Below are 16,654 nucleotides of genomic sequence, written 5' to 3'. Positions count from 1 at the left end.
AATAAGAATTAGCAAGATACGCATTATGTAAATATACTGTTTATTTACAATTTGTGTAGCATCTGTTTCAAATCCTTTTTGTATAAAAAAAGCGCTTTCCTTACGTTGTTATTACTTAAACTTTACCTTTCACTCGAGTTGCTTTATTCTCAGAAGAATGATAGGTTTGTTTCATCTCAAGAGCTAGTTATGCAATGAATAAACAAAGATATTTAAAGCTGTACTTAGTAAAGTTAGATATTGTTGCAGCGCTTCATACTGTAAGATTATAGACAAAACTAAGATGGTGTGACAGAGATATAAGTACAAAGAGGGTTTTGCAATTGAGTTGACATTTAACTGACCTATGTGTAAAAGTGAACAATAGTAAAAATTACGTATTTATCTATCTAAAAATCTTTTCAAACGACCTTAAAAAGATTTTCAATTTGGATGTATTTACTTTATGTTTGTTACTTCATAACTCCGTGAGTTGTAAACCTATTTGAAAAATTCTTCTTTTATCTAAGAGAAGATTGATAGAAATTTTATCAAAATCAGTTCAGTATTCACCTCGCATCTTTCATCCCCATCTATCATCAGTTACGGAATCCTCTTTCCTGTATAACGATAACGCAAATGGTCTTACCATCCCATTTTCATCTAATAAAAAAAGACTGTAAAATAGATGTATTTATCTTTCTATCTATCCGTGCAAAGCCAAGGCGGGATCACTAGTCACTTTATAAAATTGTTTTCTTCACAATATTTAGTACAAGGGGAAAGGGAAAGCCAGGTATGGGGTCTAACAGCCCCATTGTTCATAATACACCCTATATAGGGGGATCTCCATGCGGTTTTCCCTGGAAACCATCGTAATTATTATTGAATTCGACACGATGAGACAAATGATACCTTTCATCCACATCTAACATCTCTCACTGGTGTTTCACCAGTGTATTAATTCCATTCCATTTTCACCCATTAAAAAAATAGTAACAAAGTAACCGACATAGCCCGAAAGATAAGCAAGCTGAAGTTGTAATGAGCTGGTCACATAACTCGAAAAACCGACAACCGATGGGGAAGAAAGGTTCTCGAGTGGGGGCCCCGTAAGAGCAATCGTAGTTTATGACAACCTCTCCACTAGATGGAGTGACAACCTTAAATGCATTGCAGGGAGTTGGTGGATGCAGGTGGTTTAGGATCGTTCCTTATGACAGTTTATGAGGGAAGCCTATGTCCAGCAGTGGACAGATAATGGCTGAGATAATGATGATGATGTTGATGATAAAAAAAGCTATAATTAACAGTAAAACCAGCAACGTACTTTGCATGCAGGTCAAACAACAGTTGGTGATAAAATCTTACATGTAATGAACTAAAAAACTAAGATTCCGTTGTATGAAAATAGGAACTTTGCAATTAGAGGCAGCTACACTATGCAAAAACGAGTAATGTTAGTTGAAGAACAATAGCATTGATTGTAGTGGTGGGAAAGTTTTGTTTAAAAGTTTTTATTCGAGTAAACCCAAAGGAATCGATGCAAACATCTTTATTAAGAGAGTTTGCTAAAAATGAGTTTTTTTTTTTTTTAATTGTTAGGGAGGCAACCGAGCAGACGCTCCACCTGATGGAAAGTGATTACCGTCGCTCATGAACAACTGCTTAGTCGATTTTGATTCGACTATTTCATAATCCTATTTTAAAAAAGAAGAAATTTTTCAGATAACCCATATTTTTTTAGTATTATCATCGTCATCATATCAGCCTTTACCTGTCCACTGCTGAACATAATCCTTCCCCGTAAGGGGAGTTTTTCTAGTAGTTGCCACGCTTGTCAGGCGGGTTGGCAATCGCAGTTAGGCTTTTAGAGATGTTTTAAGAGAGACGCTGCTGCTTATACCTCTACCATTAAATTCCTATAGTCGCCTCTTATGACACCCACAGGAAAGGAAGGGGTGGCCTATTTTATGCCGGGACCACATGGAACATGGAATTTATTACACATAGGTTTAATCAATTTCGACCATAATCCAAAATAGGGTTTTAATAGATTCGTTCAAACGATTCTATATGTAACACACCACACTAGCGTTACGACCTTAGTAATCTCTCACGGTAAGCGAACGCCTAACAATACAAATGTGACCTTTCATGTGAAGTAACGTTTGTTTGTATCTCCCATTGCATCTTATAAACTGGGAATGTACTTCTATTCAAATGTTGTATGCCTATTGAGTTTATTTCTTGTTATAGTACATAATTTGTTAGATTCGTGAGCCGTATATCTCCTTGAGACAGATTTAGTAAATGGGACTGAGATTTTTTGAAGGTTTCAATGTTGTTTCTTTTAAGCGCCTCAGAATTTACGTCATAGAGAACTATTTTAAACAAAATAATAGATTTTAGAAATTTTGTTTGTCTATATGTTTGTTTTAGCATCATGCAAAAATTACTGCACCATATTGAGTGTGCTTTTAACAATTGTGTTCCTGAAGGTTTAACTGATGTACGTCTTATTTTAATATGCCATTTAAAAGTAGTTTATTTGGTTTTCCTACTTTTGAAATCCATGCGTACGAAGTAGTGGGACCTAGTAAAATATATAAAACAATTATTGTATACTTTCATATTGGCTTTTATTACTATATTTTGTACCATGTAATATATAAATATAACTGATTACTTATAGTTGAATACCAACAATTCTAGGTGTATAACAACATTTATCTAGAGCTTAAGTTGCAACTGGTTGAATTCCTTTAAAAAGTTTCAATAATATATATTTTTTTATACAGACCATATGACATTTTTTCGTCATTTTGACATCTAGGAAGGTTATGTTATAGATTTATTTTTATATTATGATTAACATTATAAATAATTATATAAATTATCGTTAAGATGGCAGCAAATAATTCTAATTTCACTTGTCCTAATGTCTGTCCAAACTATGAAAAGGTCGTCGAAAAACCTCCGGAATACCTAGAGGCGGGAATGTCTAGAGGTTCAGAAAATCCTTATGCCTCGTCTTACGTCCCTGGCCAGATACAACCACCGGAGAAGAAAGTCTATCCTGCTGGAGCACCGCCAAAATATCTCCCACAACCAACGGACAGTACAAGTGGTGATATATTGGGTATGGGTCCTATAGGACCCTGGGCTGCGGGTCACTTGGACTGGACACCACAAGCTGGCACAACCGGAGTCAGACCAGTAGTTGACAAATATTCTATTACTAGATATTCAACTGGAGAATGGAGGAAACATAATGAGTATATCTTAACCCCAATAGCTACAGATAAGGCCAAAGCAACCGATATCAATAGTAGAAAAGATATTACGAATGCTTTTATTAATTTAGATAACAAACAGGCCGATAGTAATAAAAAATTAGAAAAACGGGTAAAAGATCTTTCTTATTGGAAGAAACGAGTAGAAGAAACCATCAAAGCTATTACTGATGAAATTAACACCTTAGACGAAGATCGAACGCGACTTAAAGGAGCTTGTCGTATTTTAAATATGCCTGAAGCCATATCTAGAGAGTGTTTAGAGCTGCGAACTAACAGATATGAACCTGATTTAGTAAGAGATGACGCTGAACAGGAACTGATTAAAGAAGTGTCAATAGTTGGAGAAATAAGAAGAGTTTTTAATAACACTCTCGCGAAAGTTGAAGAACAAATGATTATGAATAAAGCTGCTAAAACCAGTATTGAGTTTGACTGGAGTGATAAAATGGTTAGTTTGAAAGCAGACAAACGAAATCTTAATTTAACACCAGAGTCAAATTTGTTACTTTATCATCCAGGAGTAGCTAGATGGCCAGAGAATGCTACAACTTTAGAGTATTGGGAACATTTTTGCAGTGAAAGTATAAGAAACTGTGATGAAGTTAGGATAAAATCTGAAAACTTGCGTAAGGATTTGTCAACAATTATTGCAAAAGGTAGTCAGGATATGAAGTTACAAGCAGATAGAACGAACTATGCTTTAGCTGAAACAGTTTCGGCAACGGAAGAACTCTGTGAGAAATTGGAAGAGAATTTAAAAGATAATTTACAAAAAATAGCTGATGTTGAAAATCTTATTGATTATCTCAAAGATGCATTAAGGAAAGTCGACGAGAGAGCCAAATTGGTAATGACTAGACTACATGTTCGAAATTATGATAGACCAAATGTGGAAAATTGTAGAGATGAAGCGCAGTACGCTTTGATAGCTGAAGCAAAGTTTATTAAAGAAACCAGCGAGTCATTGTGTGATAAAATAAGGGAAGCAGAAAGTGTGAGATCCGAATTGATGAAGTATAGAGGTGATTTAGAGAAAGATAGCAAGTTGTACGCGCATACGAGGTTTGTCCGGATAAAAAGTTTTTTAAAAATTTTATTTTACAATTATTCAGGTAAATCAATTTTATCCCCTTCAAAGTAAAAGCGTCCCCCAAATGCCGCCCCCGAAGTACTAATTTGGTTTTTGGGAACAAGAAGAAGTCACACGGGGCCAAATCCGGCGAAAAAAAAACTCACGTCTCAATATAGATCAGGATAGATTAGCCAGAGTACGCGCACATATGCCTACTCCTAAAGAATTTGCTGCTGGATAAATTAGGGTTTGTTGCATAATGTGGAATATTTTGTATTTGAATAAAATTTAAAGTGAAACCTATGTTAGTAGTTGTTTCTATTTCTAATAGGCTTAATTTTCTAAAAAATACACAGTAATGAGAAAAAGTTTATTGTAAGCCGCAAAACAATGGTGTTAAGATTTTTAATTGTATTGTATACTAGCTTTTTGCACGCTATTTCGTGTGCGTGGGTGGATATCAAAAATAAGTAATATAATAAAAAAGATCATTTTAGATGACGTATCAAGATAAAACAAACACTAGATTTTAAGTCAGTACTAAAACAGGAACATGATGTGAAAACCGCGTCCAATTTGGTGTAATAGTTTTTACGTGATGTAGAAACAAACATATAGATAGACAGAGAACATTTCTTAAAGTTATTGTTTGAATGTAGTATATTCATTTATTTTAACATTTATTATAATAGCAGGTAGGTATTATATGTATTTATAGTGTATGTATTTATGTAATATTTTATTATATATTTTAATATTTTATTTAACTGTATATTTGTTCATGTATTAATAGTTGTAGCACTTCAGCTGCCCGCTAACGAAATGCTTTCTCACTGTACTGGGTTGACTGGAAGAGATCTCTGTCAGAGATAAGTCCACCCTTGCTCACATTTATAAATACATTATTTTATATGTAATTTACAAGTGCAATAAAGAATATATTTTTGTTTTGGCGTCTATTAGTTTAATCGTGACTTCTCATTTAATTTTTTTTTTTAATATTTCCCACGTGCAATATAGACTTCGTTCAGTTACAATTTTATTATATAAGTAAGATAGATACTTGCCGTATGGTCCCAGCATAGAGTAGACCGCTCCTTCCTTTCCACTGAGTGCCGTATGAGGCGACTAAGGGAATTTAATTCTCAAGACATGAGCAGCAGTGTCCATCTTGAAACATCACCAAGGCCTAACTGCAGTTGCCGAGCCGCCTGCCAACCGTGACAGCTACTGGCAAAACCCTCCAATAGAGGGATAATTGAATATAGGTATATTCAACAGTGGCTTATTTGGTATTAGATAAATACATATATAGGTATGTCACGCTAAAACCATGGAGTGTTTTAATTTTTCTACCTGATTGCACTGTCGATATCCAACTAAGTCTATAAAGGAACGTACGTAAATATCTGGCATTTGCGATTGTGAAATTGTCTTTCGTCATGAGAAATATGCTGTTTTCTATAAATATCAAAAGGCCTCTGAAAATACATAATATGTTAATAGATACCTTAATGTATAATACAAATGAAAATGAAAATTCTTCGTTGATTACTCAACAAGGTATGTTACATAAAAATGATTGTTGTTCTGTCCATTGTAATGATCACTTCTCACAGTTCAAAAGTGAGTGAAATGTATGCGTAACTGTTATCTACTAAAGTTATCTCCAAAATGAAATCTGTATTGTTTATTCACACTTATAAAATATTGGGTCATTGTATCTAATTTCGTTGAGCGTTGAAATTATGTAATTCGCTACTGAATTTTTTTATGAATTGATAACTCTAGGTTTTTTTTTATACAACTTAGAATGGCAAACAAGCTGACGGCCCACCTGATGGAAAGTGGTAACCGTCGCCTATAGACACGAGCAGTACCGTGGACACAACAGAGTATACTGTTTCGCCCATGATACCCCCCATGCGTTGCAAACACAACTGCTTCATGGTTGAAACACAAATGGGACAGAGGTACCCAAGCAATCGACTTTTGTACAAAGTAATTATAGAGCTTGGATAGAATACTATTAAAAAAACGAGTCAGCTAATTTGACAATTAGCTGACAAAAAGTTGATCCTTTTTTAAGACTCGATACTCTATCTATGTATATAATCTAAGTTATAAGCTATACAGTTATACAATGAAGTTAATTAAAAAGTATTGTTCATACTTCACCATTGCTCTGGTATGTTGCAATCTTTTTCTATACAAAACTGCAAAAACCTTTAATTTCATAGTTTATTATCGAAAGTAAAATTCACGCTCTGCCAGTACTCTCAAGAAAGCCTGCAAACGTTCGTTTCTCTCAGTTATGGATTAACGAAGGGAAAACGGATAATTTCCACTCCAGCGAACGGTTAATGGTTTTAGTTCCGTTGTAAAGGAAAGTTAACTGAGGTTGTGTCATCGGATCTAATTGATTTCTTATTTTTTATATCACAAAGGTTTTATCAGAAGGAGATTTATATAAATCTTTTTCTTAATTGACTTCAAAAAGATTTTTTTTTTATACAACGTAGAATGGCAAACAAGCTGACGGCCCACCTGATGGAAAGTGGTAACCGTCGCCTATAGACATGAGCAGTACCATGGACATAACAGAGTATACTGTTTCGCCTATGATACCCCCCATGCGTTGCCATTCCTGAGGACTCAGATGTTTTTCCTTTGTACCCTGTAAATTCACGCCATATCCCACCCTTCAAAACGAAACGCAACCATGCAGACACAACTGCTTCACGGTAGAAACATGAATAGGACATACATGAAGAGGACCCAAGTTAACGACTTTTGTACAAAGTCTCCCTCTGGTAGACTGTTCTCAATTTGTAAAAAGTTGTAAAAATATCCACCCGTGCGAAGCCGGGACGGGCCGCTAGTGTATAAATATAAATAGTCGCCTATAGAGGCAACTATCGTGACTTTCCATCAGGTGCGCCATGACTAGGAATAAGGAATCATTGCTAGCAATTTACTCTACCAAGCTGTCATTTACGCAGTCGTCCTGGAAATCTTTTATTTACTATGAAAGACCAAACTTCATTTTATTTGTATCTATTACCCCTCTTTGGTACCTCATCAATGTAAACAGAGTTAGCATGCTATTTTCACAACAAAAAAAATCTTACACAATTCCTCACTGTATTTGTTAATTGATGGAATAAATGAAAACTTTATTGTTTTCCTCAAAGTGAGTTAGTTACATGACAATATGTACTACATACAAAAAAAAAATTAATTACAAGAATTTAATAAATATATAGTCTAGTTTGCGGCATGAGCACTCTTAAAGTTAACAAGAGCTTTCTCGGTCACTTTTAATTTTATCTAATTACCTATAGCACTGTGTGATTACGTCCGATCGTCTGTTGTGATTAGCAGATCCGTTCCACGCAACTAGCAATTGCAACAGCTGTTGAAATTGGAGAGATCGAATCGAAATCCCTTCGGCTTTCATCTGTGGATAGATTGAAATAATAACAGTGGATTGCGAATCGCAATGCGTAATACTCATATAATAACAATTGCATTTTAATTACAATGATCAATTGCATTGATGACGTTGATTGCTTGCACTTGTTCGAGTTTCGTATCCGAAATCAGTATAGAAACACTTGTGTACTAATATGTAATTTTATTTTAAAGACGTTTCGACCTAGTTCAGACTGCAGACTCTTACAAGATTAATTATTTTAAGTTCAAACCTAAATAGTTATACACTGTACAATATTCTTTGTGAGTAGTAAAAAAATTGAGATTTAAAAAAAAAAAATTATCATACGTGTCTTGCTGTAGTTCACCAGTAAAAAGTATACTAAATGTCTTAAAATCTCATTGTTACAGCTGCGGCTATGGTGGCTGGCGTGGCGGTGTACCCTGCTGCGTGGAGTGAAACCTCCGTCCAGGAGACGTGTGGACCGACCGCTGACCAATACAACATTGGTAAGATTTTCTTTTAAGCAACTACTGCTACTTGCTATTTCCCTTCTACCATCGAATCATCATCATTCATCACCATATCAGCCCTTAACCGTCCACTGCTGAACATAAGCTTCCCTCTTGGGGGGTTTTGCCAGGCGGATTAACAATCGCAGTTAGGCTTTGGTGATGTTTTAAAAAAGACGCTGCTGCCCATCCCTCGCCCTCTCTTAGTCGATTCTTACAACACCTACGGGAAAGGAAGGATGACTTCTGTATAATTGGTTCCAATTATAATATATTAAGATCTAAGGATGCAAGGTAACGAAACATCACCTCGTGTGTGCAAGTGTGCGTTGCATTTACGTTCGCATGTGTGTGTGTTTTAGGCCTGTATGCTTGTTTGCCACCTTTGTGGTTAAAAAAAAAGGAAAAAGTATTTATCCAGTGTCCACAAATACATTATATACTACGTGTTTTCCAGGTCGTTGTCACATCCGCTGGGCGTATCTGTTGGCTGTAATAGGGTGCCTCGACGGTATCGTGCTGGCTGCCCTTGCATTCATCTTGGCCACTAGACACGTGAGGCTGCAGCCCGATAGTGGCTATCCACCACCTTCTTTGTACAAAGGTAAATAAATAATCTATACATATATATATATATATATATATATACAGAAAGGGTGAAATCGGAAACATAAGCATCCTTCCTAATAATGAAAGTGAAGATTTTTCCGAAAGAAACTTAGATTGAATAATTTATGATTATGATCCAACAACAACAAAAAACTGACTTCAATTATGGCAACACCAGTTTTTTTTTTATTTATTTATTTATTTATAGGATCACCAACATAAGACGACGAACGAAGCATTTCAATATAAGGAACTAGTGGATTAGGTCTAACTGTTCTTACATTTAGAGGCAACCACAGCATGTAGTCTTAAATGGAATCTTAGTAAGGTAATCCCTTTTCTCCCTTGGACATCTATTAGGTGATGATGACACATGACCTTTATGTCACAAGATGCATCTGGTATTACAAAGGTCAAGGACCGCGGTGACCGCTTACCATCAGACGGGCCGTATGCTCCAGTAACACCTATGTTATATAAAAAAAAAATAAGAATTACATCTTCCACTATTACTATCATACTAATATATTGTATGAGGTACCAGGCTATCATAAACGCGCGGCGTTTCCAACCCAATTACGTTGACACCGACGCAACCAAACCACAGCCGTACGATGCGGTCTAACTGCACTGCCTGCGTAAAGAGATGCGCTATAATTAAATTGAAATGATCTTCCAATCATTGATGTAATAATAGGATGCCAGAACAGGCAAAACGAAAAAAAACAAGCTTTTTAGATAAAGGGCCCCTCCCTTTAACGCCATCTATCGAGTCGATGAATTAATTATATGATATTGTTTTTTAATTGTTGAGAATGGAATGGAGTCAGTTATAAACCGATTTGGAACATTCTTTTTTTTTATTCGAATGAATATGTTGTATTTGAATCCAAAATAACTAGCTTTGGCAGAATTAAAGTGGATTCTAGTTAAATTATGGAATTGTTGGATAATCCTTAATAATAAAAATAGGATAAGGTCTGAATTCAATATCTTTGTAATAAACACCATAAAATTACACCAATCGCCTGCTCCTCAAGCCAGGACATCTTGTGATATGAGGAACCATGCGACAAACATCTGCGGGCACGGCCCAGAACAATCAGACCCGAGATAATTCTGAAAAGCTCATTTCCTAAATTAGTCCGAACGGGAATCGAACTCGGGACCTCATTTATGCAAAGCAACATTCTCGCCGCTGCACCGCGGAGATCGTCAAACGATTAATCCTTTATAGAAGTTGTTATTATAGTATATTTTTAATCAGTGTTTTATTTTGACAAGGAAAGATATAGACAAATTAATTTTATTGTAAGGGTGGGTAATATATACGAGTATACCAATATCCATATATTTCCATTAGAATATATATATATACTGTTACTGGGCCAATATATATATATATATATATATATATATATATATATATATATATATATTGGCCCAACAGATATATTAAGTATCGGTTATCCAATATATAATATCGAATTGAAGCACCTAATCGTATTTAATACAGACATCCGATTGGTATAGGCGATATCGGTATGGGTAATGACCTTTTTCGCTATAAATGTTCAGAGAAACCCAATATATGGATATTACCCATGTCTTTTATGCAATCTAGAGTGCCAAACAAGCTGACGGCCCACCTGATGGAAAGTGGTAACTGTCGCCTATATACATGAACAGTACTATGCACATAACAGAGTATACTGATTCGCCCATGATACCCCCCATTCGTTGCTATTCCTGAGGACTCAGGTGTTATTCCTCTGTACCCAGTAAATTCACGCCATATTTCACCCTTCAAGCCGAAACACAGCCATGTAAACACAACTGCGTCACGGTTGAAACACGAATGTGACAAAGGTACCCAAGCAAATCATTCTTAATTTATACATTAGTCTAGTACAAATTGAGAAAAAGGAATGAATATAGTGTGACGTCACCAAATACCGTACGCAGGCGACGTCAGGATTATCACATAGCATGACATATATACATATATATGGTATATATTTTATAACATATTTTCCAGTCCAGTTCCGATGGCGGAACGACTGTATCATACGACACGCTGGTTGAGGACAAAAGCGAACGTTCATTTCGATCATAATGAACATAGAAAGTTAATTGCGTACGCTTATTTAAAATCGATTACAACTAAAACAAATACTAACAAACATAGATCAACAATATCTAGATAGAGTATCTCTCTAGAAACGTGTTCACGAACAAGAGAAACTTTTTAGAACTTTGCATGTAGCAAAGTTCTATTTTTATATCATTTTTTTTATATAGTTACCCCGTCTTCGCTTATGGTATACGTTGGCGGGGCACCAGTGATAGATGATAGGTGAGGGTGAAAACAGGTCAGTTAGCCCATCGTGACGAATTTCACAAGAATTAACCAAGACGGTTTCCAGGGGGAACCGCGTGGAGGTCGACCTGATAGGGTATATTGTTAGTAAAGGGACTGTTAGATCCCATTATTAACGATCCCTTCCCCTCTATTTTTTATATATTACACTAAGTTTTTGTTCGTTATTTCGTACGCATAAATTTCAAATGTAGGAAAATAAATCACTTCTAGGAGGCGTGTCAAGATAGTAACGTAAATCAGATTTTAAGTCAAAACTTTAGGAATACAACTGTAAAAACCTAATCAAATTTGGTACAGTAGTTTTTACGCGATGCGGGAATAAACGTACAAACTTTTTTTTATACCACTGAGGTGGCAAACAAGCATACGGCCCACCTGATGGTAAGCGATTACCGCAGCCTATGAACGCCTGCAATACCAGAGGTATTACGCGCGCGTTGCCGACCCTGAAGAAACCTCTTTACCCCCCCTTTTGAAGAACCCCATGCTGTAGTCTCTGACTGACAAAACTGACAGACAAAACTTTAAAAATTCTTGTGTTTTCTATATAACAGCTAATATTTCAATTGATCAATCATCATCATCATTATAGCCATTAACTGTCCACTGCAGGACATAGGTCTCCCCCATACGGATGGCTTTGCTAGTAGTTGCCACGATTGTTACGTACTGGTTACGCTTCAAACTCTTTTCTCCTACATTCTTCACGACTCTGGAACGCGCTTCCTGATGTCATTAAGAGACTACCGACTAAACCGTCTTTCAAAAAAAGCGTTCACGCTCACTTTTTTACTTTATCCGAGCAGTACGTACTTTATATTATTCTCAATTTCGTGTATAATATAGTATAGTATATGTCATATATGTGTAAGTATATTTGTTATTCATATATATTTATTCGTTTATATATGTAATTTTAGTATGTATGTATATCAATAATTACTAGTACCGCATTCGAGTATTCTGACACTTCCCTATGGTTGACTGGGAGAGAATGCTTTTAATATTAAGTCCGCCATGTACACATATTTGTACTAATGAATAATTAAATAAATTGTCAGGCGGGTTGGCAACCGCAGTTAAGCTTTGGTGACGTTTTAAGTGTGACACTGCTGTCTATCCCTCGACCATAATACTGTATCGTTACATTTATTAATTGTCTTGCTTATTTCCTATATTGTATAATGCGAATAAAGTATACTCATTCATTCATTAAGTTCCCTTCGTGATTGATTATTTTAATTATCTTATTATATTATTGACTTTGTACAAAAGTCGATTGCTTGGGTACCTCTGTCCCATTCGTGTTTCTACCGTGAAGCAGTTGTGTTTGCATGGCTGTGTTTCGGTTTGAAGGGTGGGATATGGCAGTGAATTTACTGGGTACAGAGGAATAACACCTGAGTCCTCAGGAATGGCAACGCATGGGGGGTATCATGGGCGAAACAGTATACTCTGTTATGTCCATGGTACTGCTCATGTCTGTCTATAGACAACGGTTACTAGTTTCCATCAGGTGGGCCGTCAGCTTGCTTGCCATTCTAAGTTGTATATAAAAAAAGCAGGCTTTCCCAAAGTGGACGATAACGCCCCCTTGTGGGCGCTGCAGTCCTAAAGGGGGGCGGTAAGAGACTCAGACAAAAAATGGGAGCGTTGTGTAGAGGCTTGGGGGGTGATTTGTAATTTAAAATAATAATGATTTTTAAGTAGGTGAAAAAATGGGGGCGCTAAAAAATAACTTATTCTCAAAGTGAGCAGTAGACAAAATAAGTTTGGGAACCCCTGTTTTAAAGGAATGTTTCTTTAACGAGCGATCTCTCTTCAGCCTGATCAGTGAGTGCTGATGATTGCAATGCAATTTACACGAGAATTTAAATCGTATCTGTCGATTGTGAATACCGAGAATAATAGGGCTGTCACACAGTTATTTATCTTGAATTTACTGGGCACAGAGGAATAACACCTGAGTCCTCAGGAATGGCAACGCATGGGGGGTATCATGGGCGAAACAGTATACTCTGTTATGTCCATGGTACTGCTCATGTCTATAGGCGCTGGTTACCACTTTCCATCAGGTGGGCCGTCAGCTTGTTTGCCATTCTAAGTTGTATAAAAAAAAATCTCTCTGCCGATTTTTTTTTGTTCTATTCAATATAATTTGTCTTTCAACTCATGCCTTCCAAACACGAAGGCGTTCAGTTTTTTATATACTCGTAATATAGCTTTTATATTCCGTTCCGGACGGAGAAGAAGGGTTTATAACTATTCTTCTCCTTTCTTCTATCATCGTGAACGATTTGATTTCCTTGTTCCCCATGGCGTTCGACGCAGTTTCTTATCCTTAAAATCCCCTCTCACTCTTCCATGCGCTATAGCGGATCCTTTACCATCCATGTTGCTACATTGTGGAATTCTCTTCCTATGCCTATCCGTGAGATTCAGTCCCTAAATATAGATAGATAGATAGATAGACACTCTTTATTGTTTCCTCCAAAAGATTACAATAGTAAACTTATTATAAATATAAATAATTACAAGAAATAATCACAATGAGAAAACAATGGGCGACCTTATCGCTAAGAGCGATCTCTTGCAGGCAACCTTTGGATGGAGAGGAGTAATTATAAACAATTTGGTGGGAGGCACGATGAAAAATTTTGTTAGTTCTAAATATGGGAGATGTAATAAATATTTTTAAAAATATACTTAAAGAGCATCTTCTATCTTTTTGAAATGATATTTATTTGTTTGTATTTGTAGGAATATTTATATGTGAACTTACTAAGTCCATATGATAGGTATATAGGCTATGAGAGATAATTAACAAAAAAAAAGACGATTTAAAAAAATATATATTTATTTACCAATTTTTACACGCGACTTTTGCCACATGATCGAAATATAAAATAATCTATGTCCCTATCCATCCAAAATACTAAATGTATATCAAATTTCATAAGAAATGGTTGAATCGTTAAGCCGCTTTGTAGTAACAAACGAACAAAGTCACTTTCATATCCTTACTAATATTTTTTTTTATGGGTGAAAATGGTATGGTAGCCCCGCCTGCGCTAACGGGATACGCTGGCGGAGCACCAGTGAAGGGTGATCGATGAGAATGAAAACAGACCAGTTAGCCCATCATGATGAATTCATCAGGAATTAACCATGATAGTTTTCAGGGAGAACCGCGAGGAGGTCGACCTGGTTGGGTACATTGCTAGCAATGAGATTCTCAGTCTCCATTATTAACAATCCCTTTCTCCCCTCCTTATTAATATTAGAAAAGTGAGTATGTTTGTTATCCCTTAACGTCTTAACAACTTAAACAATCACTATGAAATCTATTATCATATGAGATAGAGCAGGACAGGTTATTTTTTATTTCAGTCAGTGAATATATTCCGATCCACACAGACGAACTTACGTATAAAAGACATTTAACAATATTTGGAAAGGATTTATTTATTTAATTAACTTTATTGACCATAATGAACAAAAGGCGGACTCAATGCTAGTAACATTCTCTACCAGTTAATCAAAGTCAAGTTAAACTCAGATTGATTTGAGGCACAACCCTAACGAGAATCAGTAAAGCAGTCATCTCATAAATATGCTAACGGACACATGACATACTTACCGGTTCGATTCCGCGAGTTGTCAGTAGGTAAACGGTGTATCTTGTGTCCGAGAGAACTGTGCGTCATTGCATTTTTAAGCAATCACGCAAAGCCCAAACTCTGGACGAGTGGCGGTCCTCCACCGTGCGTTTTTCAAGGCACTTTCTTGCACGCACAACCTTTCTTTGGAATCAAATTCCAGCAGCAGTATTTCCGAACCGATACGACAATATAGCCTTCAAGAAAAGAGTATATTCCTTTTTAAAAGGCCGGCAGCACACCTGCAATGCCGCTGGTGTTGTGGGTGATCATGGGCGGCGGTAATCACTTACCATTAGGTGAGCCGCATGCTCGTTTGCCCCCTGTGTTGTAAAAAAAAAGTTACACTTCTAGCGTTCAGTAAATATTTTTAATGGATGAGAATGTGAACTACCAGTCCCATTGCTAGCAATATACCCTGCCAGGTCAACCCCCACGGGGTCACCCTGGAAACTATTGTGCTGAATTCCACATGTATTCATCATGATGGGCCAACTGATCTGCTTTCATCGTCACCTATCATCCCTCACTGGTGTCCCGCCAGCGTATACCGATAGCGCAGTCGAAGTTACTGTTCCATCGTTACCCATTAAAAATATTTGAATTAAGAACTTGTGAAGGTATGAACACTATCTACGGACGCCACTAGACTGTATAATGTGAAAAATATTTACTTACCAGCCAACTAATGAGTTTGGTAACTTTAGTAACTATTAAATTACATGTCTACGCATACATAATTTACTAATTAACATTCTTTCTCCATTCCAGGCGAAGTGAACAACGCTTATGTGACCGACGCGACATCTGTCTCCGGATCGCGGAAGTCCCTCGCGCTTCAGCCAGTACTCATTATGCATCCACATGCCCCAATGGATATGGACACCTATTCACATTATTCTGGAAGAACGGCGAGGTCGAAACACGGCATTTATGCTAATACAATGCATAATTATCAACTATAAAATACAACAAATATTACGAGGTTACATTTGTTAAGTAGTACCGCCATCAGCCAATAGATGGCTCTTTTCCAAATTTAAATTCGCTCTATGAAGACTATTTTATTGCGTTATTTGTAAGTTTAATTAATACAACAAACCTGAATTTAATTTAAGCAATTGATGTAAGATATTACGTTAGTTATAATTGTGTATATATATGTATAATTTTAACATAAGTATTTCGAAATTACTTTATAATAGTTAATAATAAGATAAGTACATAAATTTAACAGAATAATGTGCGATAAAACAACGAAGAATTCGATACACGAGTAGGTAATTTTGTAATTGTCTTTTATTTTTATATGTTTTTAATTAAATGGTAATTAAAGATAACTGATATTTTATTATTAAATTCCCATGATTGTCTTCGATAACTCCTTATCTATCTAGCGAGATTGTAAACTGTCGAAAGTTTGTGAACCGTCGCATACTGCTTACAATTTGACGCATTATTTTTCGGTAGATTATAATTTATCGAAATGAAACCGTCATGTTATACAATGGCATAAAACGGAACGCAACTCGCGCGCTGATTGGCTGAGCGATAAATAATCATATATAATAATAATAAAAACAGTATATTTATTTAAAGATTGAGTCCCACAAAAAGAAACTAACTTCAATCGTCACAAAACCAGTAATTTCAATCTAAAAATTAAACTACTCCACTGATTTTGATATTTTTTTTTTTCATTAAA

The 16,654-nt window shown here is 36.0% G+C and overlaps 2 protein-coding genes across 2 annotated transcripts in view; both read left to right on the top strand.

Annotated features, from left to right (window-relative positions):
• LOC113521041 (LHFPL tetraspan subfamily member 3 protein) overlaps positions 1-16,289 on the top strand; it is a 32,602-nt gene extending 16,313 nt beyond the window's left edge. Inside the window, exons 2-4 of the mRNA XM_052902068.1 lie at positions 8,197-8,295; positions 8,756-8,902; positions 15,721-16,289. Coding sequence (XP_052758028.1) covers positions 8,197-8,295; positions 8,756-8,902; positions 15,721-15,914 — 440 coding nt within the window. The 3' untranslated portion in view covers positions 15,915-16,289. The remainder of the gene's footprint in view (positions 1-8,196; positions 8,296-8,755; positions 8,903-15,720) is intronic.
• On the top strand, positions 2,820-4,609 carry LOC113512743 (tektin-4-like). The gene is made up of 2 exons (XM_052902071.1): positions 2,820-4,314; positions 4,490-4,609. The coding sequence occupies exons 1-2, from the start codon at positions 2,887-2,889 to the stop codon at positions 4,589-4,591; spliced, it is 1,530 nt and encodes a 509-aa protein (XP_052758031.1). The 5' UTR covers positions 2,820-2,886; the 3' UTR covers positions 4,592-4,609.
• Positions 16,290-16,654: the final 365 nt, after the last annotated feature.

The sequence above is a fragment of the Galleria mellonella genome, unplaced genomic scaffold, assembly GCF_026898425.1.
Source record: "Galleria mellonella isolate WM207_F2 unplaced genomic scaffold, CSIRO_AGI_GalMel_v1 utg87, whole genome shotgun sequence".
In the NCBI taxonomy this organism is placed as follows: domain Eukaryota; kingdom Metazoa; phylum Arthropoda; class Insecta; order Lepidoptera; family Pyralidae; genus Galleria; species Galleria mellonella.
This window is presented reverse-complemented; position numbering and strand designations above follow the sequence as displayed.

Excerpts from the sequence above, each read along its gene's own strand:
- LOC113512743 (XM_052902071.1), top strand. The coding sequence starts at position 2,887 with ATGGCAGCAAATAATTCTAATTTCACTTGTCCTAATGTCTGTCCAAAC. Across the intron at positions 4,315-4,489 it reads ATAGAGGTGATTTAGAGAAA|CAAATCCGGCGAAAAAAAAA; the intron begins GATAGCAAGTTG and ends GTCACACGGGGC.